The sequence below is a fragment of the Tachyglossus aculeatus genome, chromosome 26 (genome assembly GCF_015852505.1).
Source record: "Tachyglossus aculeatus isolate mTacAcu1 chromosome 26, mTacAcu1.pri, whole genome shotgun sequence".
NCBI classification, from domain to species: domain Eukaryota; kingdom Metazoa; phylum Chordata; class Mammalia; order Monotremata; family Tachyglossidae; genus Tachyglossus; species Tachyglossus aculeatus.
In genome coordinates this window covers 19,732,052-19,754,609 of record NC_052091.1, presented here as the reverse complement: position 1 = coordinate 19,754,609, position 22,558 = coordinate 19,732,052, and the positions used below count along the sequence as shown (strand labels likewise).

General features: G+C 44.4%; 1 protein-coding gene across 1 annotated transcript; it reads right to left on the bottom strand.

The window, feature by feature from the left end:
- Positions 1-4,103: 4,103 nt before the first annotated feature.
- Positions 4,104-21,957, bottom strand: MINAR1 (membrane integral NOTCH2 associated receptor 1). Its single transcript, XM_038767295.1, has 3 exons — positions 19,657-21,957; positions 12,095-12,349; positions 4,104-4,349 (listed from the first exon to the last, which is right to left on the bottom strand). The coding sequence occupies exons 1-3, from the start codon at positions 21,955-21,957 to the stop codon at positions 4,152-4,154; spliced, it is 2,754 nt and encodes a 917-aa protein (XP_038623223.1). The 3' UTR covers positions 4,104-4,151.
- Between the last annotated feature and the right edge of the window lie 601 nt (positions 21,958-22,558).

Below are 22,558 nucleotides of genomic sequence, written 5' to 3'. Positions count from 1 at the left end.
CTCTCATCTTTCCAAAGAACACAATTTTCCGTGGCAGTGTAGCAATCCTTATCACCTCTATGTATATGAAAAAGCAGTGCCATAAGAATATGTGAGTTAAATAATAATAATAATAATGATAGCATTTATTAAGTGCTTACTATGTGCAAAGCACTGTTCTAAGCGCTGGGGAGGTTACAAGCTGATCAGGTTGTCCCGTGGGGGGCTCACGGTCTTAATCCCCATTTTACAGATGAGGTAACAGGCACAGAGAAGTTAAGTGACTTGCCCAAAGTCACACAGCTTACAATTGGCAGAGCCGGGATTTGAACCCCTGACCTCTGACTCCAAAGCCCGGGCTCTTTCCACTGAGCCATGCTGCTTCTCCCTGGACCCTCCCACACCACTGTTATGTTACCTGGCATGATAAAGGTTTTCAGATAATTTCATAATGATTTCTAACATATGAAATCAACAGCTGCCTCAGTTTAAGGATGCTGAATCTTTCTAATCAAGAATGAGTCAATCAGTAGAATTTATTGATCCCCTGCTATGTGCTGAGAATTAAATACTTGAGCAAATAGAAGAAAAATAAAAGACACAGTTCTTGCCATCCCAATCTCAGATTGCGATCTCCCTCAGAGACAAGAACCATATCTAATTCCCACCTGCACATTCTCTCCCAGCCCTTACAGCAGTACTCTGCACACAGTAAGCACTTAATAAATATTATTCTTACTAACAAAGAGCTTAGAATCTAACAGGAAAGACAAGGAGACACAAATTATTCACAATTCGTGGGAGAAGCAGGATAGATGCAAATACAACTAAAATAGGAAGGCTAAAGAAGGACAGATAGAGAAATAAATGTGATTGTATAAATAGAGTATATAGATTAGTATATATGTAAGTGAAAAGGATGCCTGTGCAGAAATGCCAAAATAGATGTTAGTCTGACATGTCCTGGAGCGGTGAAATTTAATAAAGGAAGCCTTTCTGGAGGTGGTGGGACTTCAAGAGGACTTTAAATCAGGAGAGAGCCATTTGGAAGAGTTGAAGTGGGAAAGAATTCCATTTGGAGGATTGGTGGGAGTAATGGATCCAACATGGGAGAAGTGAGAGAGATGCAAGGTCACAGATTAGAGTGCGTAGACGACACAGAAGGGAGAGGGATTTGGTAAAGAGAGGGCTTAATCAGGGAAGGCTTCTTGGAGGAGATGTTACCTTAATTAGGCTTTGAAGGTGAGTAAGCTGGCACCAGAGGAGCAAAGTGTGCAGGCTGGGCTGTAGTAGGAGATCACTGAGGTAAGGTAAGAAGGAAAGAGTTGATTGAAAGCTTTAAAGTCGATGGTGAGGAGTTTCTGTTTGATGCAGAGGTGGACGGGCAACCTCTGGAGATTCTTAAGCAGTGGGGAGACTTGGACTAAACATTTTTTCAGAAAGATGATCCAGGCAGAGAGAGACAGGAGGCAGGGAGGTCAGCAAGGAGGCTGCTGCAGTAATCAGGAGGGATAGGATAAGAGGTTTGGAATAACTTGGTAGCAGTATGGACAGAGAGGAAAGTGTGGATTTTAATGTTGTGAAGGTAAATGTGACAGGATTTGGTGACAGATTGAATATGTAGGTGGAACCGGTTGTGGGCATTGTTTCTCTATTGCTGGATTGTACTTTCCAAACACTCAGTACAGTGCTCGGCATACAGTAAGCAGTCAATAAATGAATGAATGAATGAATGAGAGAAATGAGTTGAGGACAACATCAATGTTGTGGGCTTGTGAGATAGGGCGGATAGTGGTATTGTCTAGTGTGATGGGAAAGACAAGGGGAAGATACAGTTTTGGTGGGAAAATATGGGGTTCTGTTTTGGACAAATTAAGTTTCAGGTATCGGTGCAATATCCAGGTAGAGATGTTCTGAAGGCAGGAGGAAATGTGATTCTGCAAAGGAGAGAGATTGGATCTGGAAACCTAGATTTGGGAATCATTCATATCGAGATGGTAATTAGTTGATTAATAATGATACTTGTTAAGCACTTACTATATGCCAAACACTGTTCTAAGCACTGGGGTAGATACAAGTTAATCAGATCGAACCCAGTTTCTGTACCACAAGGGTCTCACAGTCTCAGGAGGAGGGAGTAGGACTGAATCCCCATTTTACAGATGGGATAACAGAAGCCCAGAGAAGTGAAGTGACTTGAAGTCACACAGCAGAGAAGTGGCAGAGCTGGGATTAGAACCCAGGACCCCTGATTCCCAGGCCCGTGCTCTATCCACTAGGCCACACTGCTAGATGGTAGCATCTTAGAACAGTGCTTGGCACATAGTAAGTGCTTAACAAATACCATTATTATTATTATTATTATTAATAACATCTGACTTTGGTTCTCAGTCTCCATTTACATTTGTCAGTCAGTCACTCAAATTTATTGAGCACTTACTTTGTGCAGAGCACTGTACTAAGTACTTGGCAGAGTAAAATATAATTGAGTTGGTAGGAACATTTCCTCACCTTAGAAATGGGGAAAAGATACCTGCCTCCCTGTCTCGTAGACTGTGAGCCCCATGCGGAACAAGTCCTGTGACTGATCTGAATACTTTGTATCTCTCCCCTGTTCTCTGCAGGGTGTTTTGGCACCTGGAAACCCATAGCACAGTGCTAAGTGCTTTGCACACAGCAAGCGCTCAGTAATTATTATCTGGAGAAGTTTACCCAGACCTAATTCCCTGATGAATCACATCACCTTTGAGTCCACTCTGCAGAAAGTTGAACCAAGATAAGAAGTAAAACCTTATTATTAAGGATTTGAACACAAAGGCAACAAAGTCTCTTATCGATCTCTTCATTTTCGATTAGTTTCCAAAGCAATTTCACAGGTATTTACTGGGATGAGACAGAGTAATTCATTGCATCTGTGTCACAGTCCTTCAAATGCTAACCCTGTAATCCATTGTGGCGGCAAAATTGTTTCATTAAAGCACCATTCGCTATAGTACTTGTTCAAAAACAGAGCACTGATGGGTGACGTTTGTATCCTGTTAAGCAGGGTTACAAAGAATGCAACGAGCTGGTGAGGCAGACTATGGTTGGCCTACTAACAGGTATGGAATATTATTATTGCAGGGGCTATAATGAAATCCTCAGCTGGGGTGGATGACATCAAGCATCACATTATGCATGCAGAATCACGCAGGACGAGTTAGAAATCTATTAGTCAACTTATGGATTTTAAATATTAAAGTTCAATCGTTTTTCTACCAGGCACCAGGACGGGTGACAATCTTTTCAGATTTCCTCTGAAAGAAACAAGAGTGTTAGGCTCGGAGGGGTTGTAGAAATGAAGACACCGGCCTTGAGGAGATTGGAGTTTGCTAGTGGTAGCTTAGGTGTGAGGAAGCTGAAGCTCTTGGATGGTTTGAAAATCCCAATTTTCCTTGTTGGGGGAAAGACAGGTGCAGGTTAGGCCAACAGAAAGTCATCACATCAGCCTAATAAGAACAGACTTTGAAGATGTTACTCCGCCACATTTTACCTATCTCCTCACTTAGTCCCCCACGAGGGTTCTATTCAATGACAGAAACAGAGTTGAGCCAGCTGAGGAAATGATGTATATTTTATGGCACAATAATGGAAGGTCTGTGAATGAGAAATCAGAACCCCTTTAGAACGGGTATTGGAGAGAAGTCCTTTATAGTGAATTCACAACCTGCTTTTATATACCAATTGAGAGATAATCCAGAAAAAACAATTCATTACATTCAATTTTTCACATTTTGGTATTTCCCTGGAACCCCAAATAAGACACATATCAAATGTCTTCATCCTCAAAAATATGCTTGCCACTGCTTGGTTTCATTAGAATGTCACTAAAGTCAAAAGTGTCCTTTGCTTTTTTGCTTAGAATTCAGTTAGTTTCTGCCCGAAAACATGATAATATAAGAAAAATATTGCACTTCTAAAAATGCATAAAAATTGAACAGCGCTAACGTTAGCCGGATTCCTTTCTAACAAACTGTATTCATGTCAAAAATCTCTTCATCTCTTATGGAAAATTCCCCCCGATACTCTCAACCAATCCAGCAAATCATTACGGTTTTACCACGAGAGGTTGAAACGCAGGAGAAAGTTGGAATCGTGCCATCTGCTGCTGCATCCACGACTCCTTTCTGGATTCATGATTTCATGGTACAAATGGGGACGACAATGACCAGAATAACTGTACAAATGGCTGCCGAAATCAGTGCGGCAATCTTGCAGACCTTTGCTCTTCTGAATTCGGCTTCTTTGCGCTTCAATAAAGAATCATAGCCTGGGGTATAGATATCTTCCATCCAATATTCTAGGTTGTTTGGATTTAAGGATTCTTGAGTCTAAAATGGAAAAGAAAAACCAAGATGAAAATGTGGGAATCTGTCAAACTGCTCAGCTCCAGGGCTTCTTAAAGTTAAACTTTGTGATGGGTTAACTTCTGAGATAAAGAAGGCTTATCCTACAATCTCTTACCTTTGATTGAGGCAGTGTATGCCTCCCTGTCCTAAAAATGCCATGAATTTTCATTTATTGATTCAATCATATTTATTGAGCACTTACTGAGTGCAGAACAATGTACTAAGAGTTTGGAAGAATACAATAGAACAACAGACATATTACTTGCCCACAGTGAGATTATAATCTAAAGGGGGAAGCAGAAATTAATAGAAATAAATAAATTACAGATTTGGACGTAAGTGCTGGTATTAGTCAAACCCCACGCTATGTCCATGCAATCATTTAAACGTTTCAAACAGGAAGTTCTAAATTGCAAAGGCATTTGAGAAGTCCTTGCACCTGGTTTTATGGGGTTTTTTGTTTGTTTGGTTGGTTATTATGGTATTTGTTAAGCGCTTCTATGTGCCAGGCACTGTTCTAAGCACTGGGGTAGATACAAGTTAATCAGGTTGGGTACAGTCCCTGTCCCACATGGGGCTCACAGTCTTGATCCCCATTTTACAGATGAGGTAACTGAGGCCCAGAGAAGTGAAGTGACTTGTCCAAGGTCACCCAGCATACAAGTGGTGGAGCCTCGATCTACCCAGGTGCTTCTGACTCCCAGACCTGTGCTCTATCCACTAGGCCATGCTGCTTCTCTAGTTGCCTGGAAAAAGATTTACCCATTGCCCACCCAGATCTTACGCTGTTCCGGATGCTTTGAACAATACATGCTTCTCCAAGGTAGCTAGAACAATGTATCTGTTACACCTAAGAACAGTCGCTCCATTGACTTAGTACCCAACACAGTTGCCAACTACAGGCCTCAGTGAATTGGCACTAAGCAGTGTGGCCTTGTGAATAGAGCCCAGGCCCGGGAGTCAGAAGGACCTGGTTCTAATCCCGCTCCGCCACTTAATAATAATAATGATGGCATTATTAAATGCTTACTATGTGCAAAGCACACTTGTCTGCTGTGTGACCCTGGGCAAGTCACTTAACTTCTCCGTGCCTCAGATCCCTCATCTGTGAAACTGAGATTAAGACTGAGAGCTCCATGTGGGACAGGGACTGTGTTCAGAATGATTATCTTGTATCTACCCAGTGCTTTGATCAGTGCCTGGAACATAGTAAGCACTTAACAAATACCATTAAACAACAACAAAAAAAAACTTCTGGAAAATCAAGAATGGGCACTTCTCTGAAATTTAATCCATCAAGCAACCATCAAAAACAGAACACCTCATCTTCCCACCCAAACTCTGTCCTCCCTATCTTCTGCTTCAAAGCCTTACTGAATGCCCATCTCCTCCAAGAGGTCTTCTCTGACTAAGCCCTACTTTCCTCTTCTCCCACTCCCTTCTGCATCACCCTGATTTGTTCCCTTTATTAATCCTGTCCCAGTCCCGCAGCACTTAGGTCCATATCTATCATTTACTTATATTAATGTGTCTCCTTCTCTAAACTGTAAGCTCATTGTGGGTAGGGAATGTGTCTACTGTTGTACTGTACTCTCCCAAGTGCTTAGTATAGTGCTCTGCACACACTAAGCATTCCATCAATACAAATGACTGACACCCCAGACATTCCCCAAACTAGGTAACACCACAATCCTCCTTATCTCACAAACCCATAACCTTGGCATCATCCAAGGAGTCAGAGGACCTGGGTTCTAATCCTGGCTCTGCCACTTGTCTGATGTGTGACCAGGGCAAGTCACTTCACTTCTCTGTGCCTCAGTTTACTCACCTGCAAAATGGGGATTCAATACCTGTTCTCTCTCCTGCTTAGACTGTGAGCCCCATGTGGGACCTGATGGTCTTGTATCCACTACAGTGCTTGAACATAGTAAGCACTTAAAAATACGACAAATATAATTGTCATTATTGTTATTATTATTATTATTATTTTCCGTGACTCATCTCTTTCAGCCTGCACATTCACTCCCTCAGTACGCCCTGTGATTCTACTTTCAAAACATCTCTAGAATCTGTCCTTTCCTCTCCATCCAAACTGCTACCATGCTGATGCAAGTACTTATCCTATCCCGTCTCAGTCATTCATTCATTCAACCATATTTATTGAGTGCTTACTGTGTTCAGAGCACTGTACTAAGCACTTGGGAAGTACAATTCAGCAACAAACAGAGACAATCCCTGCCCACAAAGGGCTCAAAGTCTAGAAGGGGGAGGACAGATATCAAAAAAAGTAAACAGGTATCAGTAAAATCATTATAAATAAATAGAATTAGAGATGTATACACATCATTAATAAAAATAAATAGAATTATAATTATAAATATTTACATATATACACAAGCACTGGAGGGCGGGGAAAGGGATAGAGCATAGAGAGTGAGTCGGGGTGATGGGGAGGGGAGGGGGAGCAAAGGAAAAGTGGGGCTTAGTCTGGGAAGGCCTCTACTGCATCAGCCTCCTTGATGACCTCCCCTCTTCCAGTCTCAACCCTCTCCAGTCCTCATTTAACTCTGCTGCCCAGATCATTTTTCTAAAAAAAAAAAAATGCTTGGTCATCATCTCCCCCCTCCTCAAGATCCTCTAAAGGATTCCTATTCATTTCCCCATCGACGGAAACTGCTTACCATCGGCTTTAAGGTACTCATTCAGCTCTCTCCCCCTGACATGACCTCATTCATTCAACCATATTTATTGAGTGCTTACTGTGTGCAGAGCACTGTCCTTGGGAAGTACAATTCAGCAACAAACAGACAATTCCTGCCCACAAAGGGCTCAAAGTCTAGAATGGGGAAGGCAGATATAAAAACAAGTAAACAGGTATCAGTAACATCATTATAAATAAAAAGAATTAGAGATGTATACACATCATTAATAAAAATAAATATGATTATAATTATAAATATTTTTATATATACACAAGCACTGGGGGGCTGAGAAACCTCTCCTACAACAATAGAACCCGCACACTCTGCTTCTCTAATGCCAATCATCATTCCGTACTTCTTTCTCGTCTTTCCAGCCACTGACCCCTCATCCATGTCCTTCCTCAGGCCTGCAACTCTCACCCCTGACAAACCACTACTATCCCCACCTTTAAAGCTCTACTAACATCAAATCCCTTCCAAGAGGCCTTCCCTTACTAAGCCTCCATTTCATTCATTCATTCAATTGTATTTATTGAGAGCTTACTGTATGCAGAGCACTGTACTAAGCGCTTGGGAAGTACAAGTTGGTAACATATAGAGACGGTCCCTACCCAACAGCAGGCTCACAGTCTAGAAGGGGGAGACAGACAACAAAACAAAACATATTAACAAAATAAAATAAATAGAATAAATATGTACAAGTAAAATAAATAGAGTAATAAATATGTACAAACATATATACACAAATACAGGTGCTGTGGGGAGGTGAAGGAGGTAAGGTGGGGGGATGGGGAGGGGGAGGAGGGGAAAATGAAGGAGGGGGCTCAGTCTGGGAAGGCCTCCTGGAAGAGGGGAGCTCTCAGTAGAGCTTTGAAGGCCTCCTGGAGGAGGGGAGCTCTCAGTAGGGCTTTGAAGGGAGGAAGAGAGCTAGCTCGATGGATGTACAGAGGGAGGGCATTCCAGGCCAGGGGGAGGACATGGGCCGGGGGTCGACGGTGGGAAAGGCGAGAATGAGGCACAGTGAGGAGATTAGAGGCAGAGGAGCGAAGGGTGTGGGCTGGGCTGTAGAAGGAGAGAAGGGAGGTGAGGTAGGAGGGGGCCAGGTGATGGAGAGCCTTGAAGCCGAGGGTGAGGAGTTTTTGCCTGATGGCAATTCCCCAATTGGGAAATTGGCATTACCCCAATTCGCCCTCCCTTTTCCAAGTGCTATTCACTTGGGTCTGTACCCCTTAAGAATTTTGATAGTCACCCCTCCCCCAGCCCTACAGAACTTATGAACATTTTCACCTGTAACAGTACAACAATAAACAGACACATTCCCTGCCCACAATGAGTTTACAGTTTAGAGGAGGAGACAGACATTAATATACATAAATGACAGATATGGACCTAAGTGCTGTGGGGCTGGGGCGGGGGATGAATAAAGGGAGCAACTCAAGGTGATGCAGAAGGGAGTGGGAGAAGAGGAAAGTAGGGCTTAGTCAGGGAAGGCCTCTTGGAGGAGATGGATTTTCACCTGTAACTTATTTTGATGTTTGCCTCCCCTTTAAGTCTTTAAGCACCTTTTGGGCAAGGATTGTGTCAGTCTACTCTTCCAAGTGCTTAGTACAGTGCTCTGGACATGATAAGTGCTCAGTAAATACCATTAATTGATTGGGTATTCATTCATTCATTCAGTCGTGTTTATTGAGCACTCACTGTGTGCAGAGCACTGTACTAAGCGCTTGGGAAGTACAAGTTGGCAACATATAGAAATGGTCCCTCCCCAACAATGGGCTCACAGTCTAGAAGGGGTATGGCAACAGATGGATGGCGTTGCAAGAAGACTTCACCCTGCCTAGTTTAATGAAAGTAACTTATAGTGGATAGAAACTATTAAGAGTAGGGATCTTGTTTTTTATTATTATTAGTTATAATGATAATAGTAACTGTGGTATTTGCTCATTCATTCATTCAATTCAATTGTATTTATTGAGACTTATTGTGTGCAGAGCACTGTACTAAGTGCTTGGTAGAGTACAACAATAAACAGACACATTCCCTGACCACAATGAGCTTACAGTCTAGAGGAGGGGAGACAGATATTAATATAAAAAAATTACAGATTTGTACATAAGTGCTGTAGGGCTGGGAAGGGGAGAAGAAAAGAGGGAGCAAGTCAGAGTGATGCAGAAGGAAGTGGGAGAAGAGAAAAGGGGGGCTTAGTCAGGGAAGGCCTCCTGGAGGAGACGTGCCTTAAATAAGACTTTGAAATGTGTGGGGGAGAGTAGCTGTCTGTCAGATTTGAGGAGGGAGGGTGTTCCAGGCCAGAGGCAGGATTTGGGCGAGGGGTCAGTGGTGAGATAAGAGAGATCGAGGCACAGCGAGAAGGTGTGTGGGCTGGGTTACAGTAGGAGAGTAGTAAGGTGAGGTAGGAGAGGGCAAGGTGACTGAGTGCTTTAGAGTCAATGGTGAGGAGTTTTTATATATCGAGGAGGTGGATGGGAAACCACTGGAGTTTTCTGAGGAGGGGGTGACATGATCTGACCCTGAAGGGGGTGCTTACTATGTGCCAGGCACTGTACTAAGTGCTGGAGTACTCTCACAGGCAACTGGTAAACTTCTTTACCCACATAGTCACTCACTCAATCAACAAACATAATATTAATGATGATGATAACTGAGACATTTGTTAAGCGCTTACTATATGCCAGGCACTGTTCTAAGTGCTGGGGTGGATCCAAGCAAATCAGGTTGGACACAGTCTCTGTCCCACGTAAGACTCACAGTCTTAATTCTCATTTTGCAGATGAGAGAACTGAGGCCCAGAGAAGTTAAGCGACTTACCCTAGGTCACACAGTAGACGAGTGGAAGAACCCAGGTTCTTCTGACTCTCAAGCCCATGCTCTATCCAAGAAGCCACGCTGCTTCTTGTGGCCTATTGTTTTTATTAAGCATCTACTATGTGCCAAGCACTATATTAAGCACTGGGGTTGACATAAGGCAAACAGATGGGTCAGAGTCTCTCTTCCAGGACTTACAACCTAAGAGGGAGGGAGAATAGGTGTTTTATACCCATTTTACAGTTAAAGAAACTGAGGCCCAGGTACTCAGGTCCAAAGTCAAACAGGAGGCAAATGGTGGAGGCTGAACTAGAACCCAGGTCTTTTGGCTCCAAGTCCCATTCTCTTTCCATTAGGCCACCGATTATACACCCCAGAGCTTAGCACAGTTGTTACCACGTAGCAAACTGGCTTTCGGGTGGCATAGATGAGGTATTTTAGGACAAGTCTTGTAAATAAAAACCTAAGCACCACCCGGATTTCCAAAACTGCATGGAAGTTTTGAGCAGGCTAATTTTGGCTCTCACAGTCCAAAGATTCACAGGAGCATGGAGTGTCTTTCCTTGTACTCCTTCCTGCAGAGCTGATTGATTCCTTTCCTCCTGCAATGTAGTGCTAGGGAAGTAATTGGTTATGTCAAAGAAGCAGCCAAAGCTGGGATGATATGATGAGAAATTCAGGTCCCACTGGGACATAGGGAACTCAGAACTTGTATGCACTGATGATGATAATAATAATAGTTGTGGTATTTGTTAAATGCTTACTAGGTGCGAGGCACTATACTAAGTTCTGGAGTAGGCACAAGCTAATAGAGTTAATAATAATAATAATAATGGCATTTATTAAGTGCTTACTATGTGCAAAGCACTGCTGCTCTAAGTGCTGGGGAGGTTACAAGGTGATCATGTTGTCCCATGGGGGGATCACAGTCTTAATCCCCATTTTACAGGTGAGGCAACTGAGGCACAGAGAAGTTAAGTGACTTTCCCAAAGTCACACAGCTGATAATTGGCGGAGCTGGGATTTGAACCCATGACCTCTGACTCCAAAGCCCGTGCTCTTTTCACTGAGCCATGCTGTCCATGTCCCACCTGCGGTTCACTGTCTAAACCCCCATTTTACAGATAAGGTGTTGGAGGCCTGGAGAAATGAAGTGACTTGCCCAAGGTCACCCAGCAGATGTGGTGGATCTGGGATTAGAACCCATGTCCTACTGATTCCCAGGCCCTGGCCCTATCCTCTAGGCCATGCTGTACAGTAATGCATTCACTGCTACAACTGGAGACAGAGTCCATATGTGCAGACATATGTTGGCTACAGAAAATGTGTTTAAACCCACATTCTCCATGTGGAAGGAGATATCCACTTGTGTTTCATTAAACAGTTTGCCTTGCATTTTAAGATCAAACATTAGACTCCTTTCCCAACACAACTAACAATTGCACATCTAATGCGGAAGTAGGCAGTAGCTCAATGCGATATGCACCAATCTTTTAAATCACCCTGTTCTCCCTGCTTAGAAATACAAAAAGGTACTGTAAGTTAGACTAAGAATTAGGGAGGAGGCTTAATTGTGGTATTTGTTAAGCCCTTAGTACACGCCAAGCACTGTGATGGATACAAGCAAATCACAATGGACACAGTCCTTGTCACTGATAGGGCTCACAGTCTCAACCATCATTTTACAGATGAGGTAACTGAGGCACAGAGAAGCAAAGTCCCACAGCAGGTAAGTGGTGGAGCTGGGATTAGAGTCCAGGTCCTCTGACTTTCCAGCCTGTGCGCTGTCCAGAAGCAGTGTGGCTTAGTGGAAAGAGCAACGGGTTTGGGAGTCAGAGGTTGTGGGTTCTAATTCTGGCTCTGCCACTTACCAGCTAAGTGACTTTGGGCAAGTCACTTAACTTCTCTGTGCCTCAGTTGCCTCATCTGTAAAATGGGGATCAAGACTGTAAGCCCCACGAGGGACACCCTGATTACCTTGTATCTACACCTGTGCTTAGAACAGTGCTGGGTACATAGTAAGTGCTTAACAAACACCATTATTATTATTACTGTTATTATAACATTACTTCTCACAGATGCTAGTAGGCTGAAGAGCTCAGAATCACTGAATTAGTCCTGCTAAAAATACGAAATCATGAAGCTAGTTAAAAGTCTTCCCATCAGAATCTCGGGTGACTGAAAGGTAAAATCAAATCTCACCTGCAGATCCAAAGCACTCAGCTTCCCCTTGTCACTCGAGTTCCGCGTGTATTCCTCCAGGGTCCAGGATGGCTGTACTCGTTTCACTTCAGCGAGGTCAGTCAGTCGCATGTCCGTGTACCCTGGGTTGCTTTTCAGGTGTGACTTGAGAGACGCAGGGTAAGGTTGAGGACTAAAGACTTGTTCAATCAGGAAACCTTCTTTTGACTGCTTAGATATTCGGTGCGGCTGAGGAATTCCGTACTGTTGGTCTACCTGCAACAATAGTGCAAAGAATTCCAATAAAGGGGGAAATAGATCAAAGGAAATGTAATTTCTCCATTTTTGGTATCTGTACATTAAATTTTCTCCTATGAATCAATACCTTATCATGGCAGGAGAGCTTGCATTTGCCAATGAAGCTTAGAGCTATGCCACTGAGAGATAACAATAATAATAATAATAATAATGGCATTTGTTAAGCACTTACTATGTGCCAAGCACTGTTTTAAGTGCTGGGATAGATACAAGATAATCAGATTGTCCCATGTGGAGCTCAGAATCTTAATCCCCATTTTACAGATGAGGTAACTGAGGCACAGAGAAGTTAAGTGGTTTACCCAAAGTCACACAGCTGAAAAGTGGCAGAGGCGGGATTAGAACCCACAATTTCTGACTTCCAAGCACGTGAGGTATTCTCTCACCAAGGTTACGCAGAATGGAAAGGTCTAAGACGAAGCGTCAAAGCTGATTCACATATGCTGAGATGCAGTGGTATGGGAAAGAGTCAAAGTGATCAAAATATTGATCAAAGACAATTGCAGAGGCTTAAGTTTTACTGCATGGAAGAAGACAATGGTAAACCTCTTCCGTATTTTTTTTAATCAAGGAAACTCTATGGATGAAGTCCATAAAGTCTCTATGAATCAGAAATGACTCGATGGCATTTGAAAAACAAATACATTAAATTAGTGGTCTCAAATATTAAAGAGTGTCCAGCTGAGAGGAAGCCAGATCCTGTTGGTTCTTCCTACAGGGCACATCCCAGGTTCATGTCTTCCTTTCTGCTCAAATGGCTATCACTCTAGTCCAAGCTCAGTTCATACTTCAGCTAGACTACTGCATACTTTTTTATGGTATTTGTTAAGCACTTACTCTGTGTCAGGCCCTGTTCTAAGCACTGGAGTAGATACAAGATAACCAGGTTGGACGCAGTCCCTGTCCCACATGGGGCACATAATCTTAATCCCCATTTTCCAGATGAGGTAATTGAGGCCCAGAGAAGTGAAGTGACTTGCCCAAGGCCACACAGCAGACAAGTGGTGGAGCCAGAATTAGAATCCAGGTCCCAGAGAAGCAGCGTGGTTCAGCGGAAAGAGCACGGGCTTTGGAGTCAGAGGTCATGGATTCAAATCCCGGCCCCGCCAATTGCCAGCTGTATGACTTTGGGCAAGTGACTTAACTTCTCTGTGCCTCAGTTATCTCATTTATAAAATGGGGATTAAGACTGTGAGCCCCCCGTGGAACAACCTGATCATCTTGTAACCTCCCCAGAGTTTAGAACAGTGCTTTGCACATAGTAAGTGTTTAATGAATGCTATAATTATCATTATTATTATTATTATTCTGAATCCCAGGCTTGGGCTCTATCCACACTAATCTCCCCCTACCTATTACTGGACAGATTATTGACTGTGGCTGAATATGAATGAACCAACACTTATACGCCCAACTCAATACCCTCTACTGAATTGTACTCAGAGCCTGAAAGTGGAAACTGTAAGCAATATTACTGGGTTTGGGCAAAGGGAAAAAAGTTTAGAATCAATCAATCAGCCGATTAATGGTAATTATTTGTGGCTTAGTGGAAAGAGCACTGGCTTGCGAGGCAGATGACATGGGTTCTAATTCCAGCTCCACCACTTGTCTGCTGTGTGACCTTGGGCAAGCCACTTAACTTCTCTGTGCTTCAGTTACCTCATCTGTAAAATGGGGATTAAGACTGTGAACCACACATGGGACAACCTGATTACCTTGTATCTACCCCAGTATTTAGAATAGTGCTTGGCACATAGTAAGTGCTTAACAAATACCATCACTATTATTATTACTGTTATTGAGCGCTTGCTGTTTAAACGCTTTGAAGAGAAAAAACAGCGGAGTTGGCAGACACAGCCCATAAGGAGCTCATGGTCTACTAGGGGAGGCTGACATGGAAAAGAATTATAACCTCCTGTCTCTCTCCACTTCACTCTGCTGCCCGGATCATCTTTGTGCAGAAACGCTCTGGGCATGTTACTCCCCTCCTCAAAAATCTCCAGTGGCTGCCTGTCAACCTACGAATCAAGCAAAAACTCCTCACTCTCAGCTTCAAGGCTGTCCATCACCTCGCCCCCTCCCACCTCACCTCCCTTCTCTCCTTCTTCAGCCCAGCCTGCACCCTCCGCTCCTCTGCCGCTAACCTCCTGACTGTACCTCGTTCTCACCTGTCCCGCCATCATCCCCCGGCCCATATCCTTTCCCTGACCTGGAATGCCCTCCCTCCATGCATCCGCCAAGCTAGCTCTCTTCCTCCCTTCAAAGCCCTACTGAGAGCTCACCTCCTCCAGGAGGCCTTCCCAGACTGAGCCCCCTTTTTCCTCTCCTCCTCCCCATCCCCCCACCCTTACCTCCTTCCCCTCCCCACAGCACATATATATATTAGTACAGATTTATTACTCTATTTTACTTGTACATATTTACTATTCTATTTATTTTGTTAATGATGTGCATATAGCTTTAATTCTATTTGTTCTGACGATTTTGACACCTGTCTACATGTTTTGTTCTGTTGTCTGTCTCCCCCTTCTAGAATGTGAGCCCGTTATTGGGTGGGGACCGTCTCTATATGTTGCCGAATTGTACTTCCAAAGTGCTTAGTGCAGTGCTCTGCACACAGTAAGTGCTCAATAAATATTACTGAATGAATGAAATGAATGAATGAATGACTACGGAAATAGTAGAGTACGATAAAGACTAGATTTGTGTCCAAATGATGGAATTTCTTGAGTCTTTTTACATCTTCTCTGATTGTAGATCTCAGTCAACCCAACTAGCTTCTCTTCCCTTCTTCAGCCCTTGCCTCCTTTCATTCATTCGATCACATTTATTGAGTGCTTACTGCATGTGAAGCACTGTACTAAGCTCTTGGGACAGTACAATGTAACAATAAACAGACATGGATCCTCCCCACAATCCCAATTCCAGTTCTGTTCTCATCTCCTTGTTTATTCTGCAGTGCTCCTCCTAAGTCAGTTTTTGCATGCTCTGAAGATCATATGGTTTGATTTATGTAATGTGTGTAGCCTAAAGATCCCTTCAAAAGAAAATGTAGAAGCTTTTACCCAGTCCAGACAGAATCTTCAAGGCTAAGAAAGAGGAATGAGAAGTAAAAAGACAAAAGAGAGGAGCCAGAAGTAAGCACACCACTCATGCTGAGAAGTGGCATGACCTAGTGAATAGAACATGGGCCTGGGAATAAGAAGAACTTGGGTTCAAATCCCTGCTCTGCCACTTGTCCTACTGGCTGACCTCGGACAAGTCCCCTAACTTCTCTGGGCCTCAGTTTCCTCATCGGTAAAATGTGGATTAAGTCTGTGAGCCCCACATGGGACATGGACTGTGTTCAACCTGCTCATCTCGTACCTACCCCAGCACTTGGTACAGTGCCTGGAACATAGTAAGTGCTTAACAAATACCATAAAAAAACCACCCAAAAACAATTGAGACATGGGGAAAACAATATCTTCAAAAACTTTCCCATCTCGATTCCAGTTTATCCTTGAAACTCAGTGTGCAGACTTTTCCAGACCATGCATACTTGCCCAGCAGATCCAGATAACCATGTTCTTTATTTCTGTTACCTCTGTAATGATGGGGTCTCCCCTTAGGAACAGCAGATGTGCCTTGGTCTGAGATTTCAGGATAGAGAACCTGTGCAGAGGAGTTGATTATAGTGCTAGTGGCTTTCAAGACACCATTTGCACTCTCTCACACTGTTGGTCAGATTCCCTCTGGGGCTCAGGGTACAGTGAACAAATAGTCAGTCAATTGTATTTATTGAGCACTTACTGTGTGTAGAGCACAGTAATAATAATAATAATGGCATTTATTAAGTGCTTACTATGTGCAAAGCACTGTTCTAAGTGCTGGGGAGGTTACAAGGTGAACAGGTTGTCCCACAGGGGGCTCACAGTCTTCATCCCCATTTTACAGATGAGGTAACTGAGGTCCAGAGAAGTTAAGTGACTTGCCCAAAGTCACAAAGCTGACAATTGGAGGAGATGGAATTTGAACCCATGACCTCTGACCCCAAAGCCCATGCTCTTTCCACTGAGCCACGCTGAGCACTTGGGAGAGTATACCTGCCCTTTCCTCTCCATCCAAACACCTACCACGTTAACGTACGTTAATGTCCTATCCTGCCTGAATTATTGCAGCAGCCTCCTTGCTGACCTCCCAGCTTCCTGCCTCTCCCCACTCCAGTCCCTACTTCACTCTGCTGCCCAGATCATTTTTCTACAAAAATGTTCAAGACATGTCATCCCACTCCTCAAAAACTCCAATGTTTGTCCATCCATCTCCACATCAAAGAGAAACTCCTCACCATTGACTATAAAGCACTCCATCACCTTGCCCCCTCCTACCTCACCTCACTACTCTCCTTCTACAGCCCAGCATGCACTCTTTGCTTCTCTAATGCTGACCTTCTCACTGTGCCTCCATCTCATCTATCTCACCACTGATGCCTGGCCCACATCCTGCCTCTGGCCTGGAATACTCCATCTCCTCAAATCTGACAGACTCTCCCCCACTTCAAAGTCTTATTGAAGGCACATCTCCTCCAGAAGACCTTCCCTGACTAAGCTCCCCTTTTCCTCTTTTCACACTCCCTTCTGCATGGCTCTACCTTGCTCCCGTTGTTTTCCCTACCTCTCAACCCCACAGCACTTAGGTACATATTGGTAATTTTTTTTATATTAATGTCTGTCTGCCCCCCCACCTAGACTGTAAGCTTGTTGTGGGCAGGGAATGAGTGTTTATTGTTGTATTGTACTCTCCCAAGTGCTTAGTACAGTGTTCTGCACACAGTAAGCGCACAATAAATATGGTTGAATGAATGAATGAACAATAAACCGACACATTCCTTGCCCACAGACAGCCTTGACCCATGTCAGTCAGGTCTAGGTGGGGCCAGCACTGGATTCCAGGTCTCCTGATTCCCAGATTAGTGTTTCATCAACTGAACCAACATCAGGACTTCGCACCTCTGTGAATGCCAAGGAAAACAAGATGTGGTCTTGAATTGGTGGCCCTGCCATAGAAATGGGAACTCTGAAGGCAGGGAAGATTTGAGACTATGGATATACCAAACAGAATTCTCATCAATTCCCAAAGCAGTGGGTGGACAATGAACTGATTACGCACTGTTCCTTGCAGTGCAATCCAGCGTTTTGTGGTGGATTCATCTTGTTTGAAAGTTACATGAGAAATGCCACCATGTTTCCATCGAAAAATAAATCTTCAATTGTTTTTTCAATCAATCATATTTATTGAGCACTCACTGTGTGCACAGCACTGTACTAAATCCTTGGGAGAGTATGATATAACAATAAAGTAGACATATTCCCTGCCCACAATGAGCTTACCGTCTAGAGGTAGAGACAGACATTTCCCATTTCTTGTGTTTTGTCTACACTAGCTGGTATCAAGGAATGTGCTCAGATAAATCAAACTTTTCATGAAATCTCACATCTTTTGCCAGATCAAAGAAATTATTGCCTTTTAAGTAAGTATAGGCTGGATGAGGAGACTTTCTTAGGCCTTTATTTCCAGAAAATCTCAGGCCTGTTTCCATGGGTTCATTCAGGCTCAGTTGGGGTCTATGTTATGCTTTTTTTCTGACTGCATCCACCCCACAGACCCATTGTGCAGCTAAATAATAATAATAATAGTACTAATGATGGCATTTATTAAGCACTTACTATGTGCCAAGCACTGTTCTAAGTGCTAGGGGGGTTACATGGTGATCAGGTTGTCCCATGAGGGGGGCTCAGTTTTCATCCCCATTATACAGATGAGGGAACAGGCACAGAGAAGTGAAGTGACTTGCCCAAAGTCACACAGCTGACAGTTAATAAAAATAATGATGGCATTTATTAAGCGCTTACTATGTGCCAAGCACTGTTCTATATACAATATAGAATATATTGTTATATTATATTATACTCTCCCAAGCGCTTATTACAGGGCCCAGCACACAGCGAGCATTCAATAAATATGACTGATCGATTGATTGACTGAATGACCATTTAAGACAGGAGCCATTATCTTCCTGAGCCAGGAAAATCGGTGAAAGCAAATGGAATGCAGGCTACAAAAGAATATTTGGGAATGACTGTGAGCCCGCTGTTGGGTAGGGACCGTCTCTATATGTTGCCAACTTGTACTCCCCAAGTGCTTAGTACAGTGCTCTGCACACAGTAAGCGCTCAATAAATACGATTGAATGAATGAATGAATGAATGAATCATTCACGTCATCCCCCGGGCCTGGAATGCCCTCCCTCTGCCCCTCCGCCAAGCTAGCTCTCTTCCTCCCTTCAAGGCCCTGCTGAGAGCTCACCTCCTCCAGGAGGCCTTCCCAGACTGAGCCCCTTCTTTCCTCTCCCCCTCGTCCCCCTCTCCATCCCCCCGTCTTACCTCCTTCCCTTCCCCACAGCACCTGTATATATGTATATATGGTTGTACATATTTATTACTCTATTTATTTATTTATTTATTTATTTTACTTGTACATTTCTATCCTACTTATTTTATTTTGTTGGTATGTTTGGTTCTGTTCTCTGTCTCCCCCTTTTAGACTGTGAGCCCACTGTTGGGTAGGGACTGTCTCTATGTGATGCCAATTTGTACTTCCCAAGCGCTTAGTACAGTGCTCTGCACATAGTAAGCGCTCAATAAATATGATTGATTGATTGATTGATTGATTGAATGACGAGGTTTTCAAGAGGAGTAGGGCAAATTTTACAGCTCATCTCCATATGCAGTGGAAGGATTTATTAATAATAATAATAATAATAGTATTTGCTAAGTACTTACTACCTGCCAAGCACTGTTCTAAGCACTGGAGTAGATAGTAGTGGGAAACAGCATGGCTTAGTGGAAAGATCCCGGGCTTGGGAGTCAGAGGATGTGGGTTCTAATCCTGGCTCTGCCACTTGTCTGCTGTGTGACCCTGGGCAAGTCAGTTAACCTCTCTGTGCCACAGTTACCTCATCTGGAAAATGGGGATTAAAAGTGTGAGCCCCACGTGGGACAACCTGATTACCCTGTCTCCACCCCAGTGCTTAGAACAGTGCTTGGCAGGTAGTAAGCACTTAACAAATACCATTATTATTATTATTATACATGGTAATCAGGTTGGACACAGTCCCTGTCCCACATAGGGACAGTCTTATTCCCCATTTTACAGATGAGGGAATAGGGGCCAAGAGAAGTGAAGTGCTTTGCCCAAGGTCACACAGCACACAAATAATGAAATTACCTCTTTCGATTTCCTGAGCCAGTCTTTATTTTCACAGGCACTTCTTTCTTTCATCTCTCCTTCCCCAAGGCCGGCCTGGTTGGTGTACGTGACCGTTCTCCAGTCCCTGGGGGAATTGGAAATACTTGCTATCTTGGACTCTGTGGCGCTGTTCTCCTCAGTCAGCGATCTGGAGGACCTCCGAGTAAAAAGACTCTTTTTTAAAGCCTTAACTCGTAGGCTGTCAGTGTTACTCCCGCTGGCATCGGAACAACACCAGTCGGGATTGTTCTCCAGAGGGGAACTGGGTGAGTCTCGGTGCTTCTGGAACATCTGCAGAGAAGGACCGTCCTCAGACTGTGCTTCACTCGTTAAGGAATTCAGATCGATCTGAACGCTGACCTCCTCAGGCTGCTGAATCTTTTGATCCAGGCGATTTAATTTGCCTAAGACCTGGGATATTTCTTCTCGAACCCCAGAGAGCGATTCGAGCTTCTTTTCTATCTCGCCAATCCTGAGTACGAGTTTGCAGACGCTGGCCTTCAGTTCATCTCCGGTGTGGCCGCTTTCCATTCCGGCCAGCTTGTCTGCCTTGTGACTAGAACTTCCGGCAATGCCCTTGGCTAGGTTGTGTTCAGGGGAGCTGTCGCACTCTGATTTGTTTACTTGTGACAGAGACCCCGTGCTGTTGCAGCAGGATGACTGGATCAGGCCCGTCGAGCCGCTGATGCTCATGTCGTCGAGAAACCGGAAAATATCGCTGATGTCGTCGCTCACAATTTCCAAGTCCTCGTCTGCCGGCTTCGTCGAGCACCTCTCTCCAAACTGACCCTGTCCCGGAGGGTCCGGATCTTCCCCTTGGCCAGACTGGTCTAGCACCTGCTGGTCAGTCTGAGTCCCTACGCTACTTGTCTGGTCTACGGTCCTCAGTTGGACAGAGGGACAGTTGATGCCTTTATCTTTAAACGTCTTGACGGCCTCCTCTGTCTCTAAGTCCAAGGGGATGTCTTTGGACTTCGTTCGCATATGCTTCAGAGCATAACTTCCAGGGGGAACCGGATGCTGATGATCCTTCGGGTTTAGGTAGGGCTGGTGTCTGTTTGAGGCTGCAAAATTGGATGGCTGGCCACTAGGGCTAGCATACAGCAGCTTCTCTTTGATGGGTTTCCCACTGAAAAAAGACCTCTCAAAGTCAGGGACCTCCTCAGTGTTTAAACTCCAGCTTTTCACAGGCCAGGCAGTCTGTTTGCTCACCTTCCCTGGCCACGGCTTGGTTTCCTGATTCCCCAGCAGTGTGGTGGGACCAAAGTAAGTGGAGGCTTGGAGGTCATCTAAACTTTCGTGCTTTGCCCGCCTTTTGTCAGGGATAGGGGAATAAACGGCATTCAGATACCGGGAGCTGTAGGGCAGCTCAAAGCTGTGATTGAAGGAGAGAGGCTTCTGGGATTCCTTCTTGGACCGTGGTTCCCTGCCTCCATCCTCAACTTTTCGCCCAGGAGATATTAAACTGGGTGAGATGGATATGAGGTTGTGAAAATCTTCTTTGAATATATTTCTTTTCTGGATACACGATGGTGCCGCAAAGGGCTCCTCGTGGTCCACAAAGCTCCCTCTGGGCTCCGGGTTGACGGACAAGGAGTCTTGCTCTGAGATGGACTCGTTCTCAATGGTCATGGGGAAATAAGTTCTCTGCATCTCACACGGCTGAGAGGTGGAGATGGAATAGGAGACCAAGGCCTGCAGTCTGTCTAGAGAACCCGTCCGACGCTTCACCTCCTTATTCCCCCTCAGAGGAAAGTTGGCTTCTGGGTCCTGTCTCTGTTGCTGGCACTCCTCGAAGTCCAACTTCCGGCATTTGGAAGATCTCCTAGACGAGAAACCCCGGTTGAATTCTCCATCTCTCAGTTCACAACCGGCAGGTCCACAGTCCATCACGTTGCATAGCTCTGTATCAGACCGGCATGACTCGAACAACTCTTTCTTCCTGACTTTCTGATGGGCCGCTGGTAACTTTTCCTTGGCCGGACCCCCATTCATCTGAATCAGGTTGAAGATCGTGACGATATCGGCCGCCACCATGATTTTCTTGGATTGCCGATTGTTCACGTTGCATCGCATCTTGTCTTTGAATAAAGTGGCTGGAAAATTTGGATCAAGACAGGCCGTGTAAAAGAGCACGCTTCTCAGTTTGGCAAGTTGAGACAGGTCAAAGCGAGCGCATAGTGACTTGCACAGATCTTGATAGGAAATTGTGTTTTGCTTGGTTTCCAGCTCCTCCAAAATCTTCACCAGGAAGAGGGACGATTCTTGGTTGGGGTCCATGATGAGAGGAGACTAACAGGAGCAGTCTAGATTGCTAATTTCAGGCCTGCTCTACAGCAAGACACAAGAGCAAAGAAAGACTTTAAAAGACCACAAGTCACCTGAGGCGTTGTAACAGTGTATCGGACGAATAGCCAACAGCATGCCACAACTGCACACCAGCTGAAGGACTTAAGTCGTCTGGGAAGAGACAATCGAAAGACATCAATCAATCATTCAATGGAATTTGTTGAGCATTTACTGTGTGTGGAGCACTGTACTAAGCACTTGGGAGAGTACAGTATAACAATAAGCAGACACATTCCCCGCCCACTGTACTAAGCGCTTGGAATAGTACAATACAACAGAGTCGGCAGACTCGTTCCCTGCCCACAGTGGGCTTACAGTCTAGAGGAGGAAACAGACATTAATATGTCACTGGGAAGCAGCATGGCATAGTGGATAGAGCACGGGCCTGGGAATCAGAAAGTCACGGGTTCTAATCCCAGCTCTGCCACTTTCCTGTGTGGCCTAGAGCAAGTCACTTCACTTCTCTGTGCCTCAGTTACCGCATCTGTAAAATGGGGATTGAGACTGTGAACTCCACGTGGGACAGGGACTG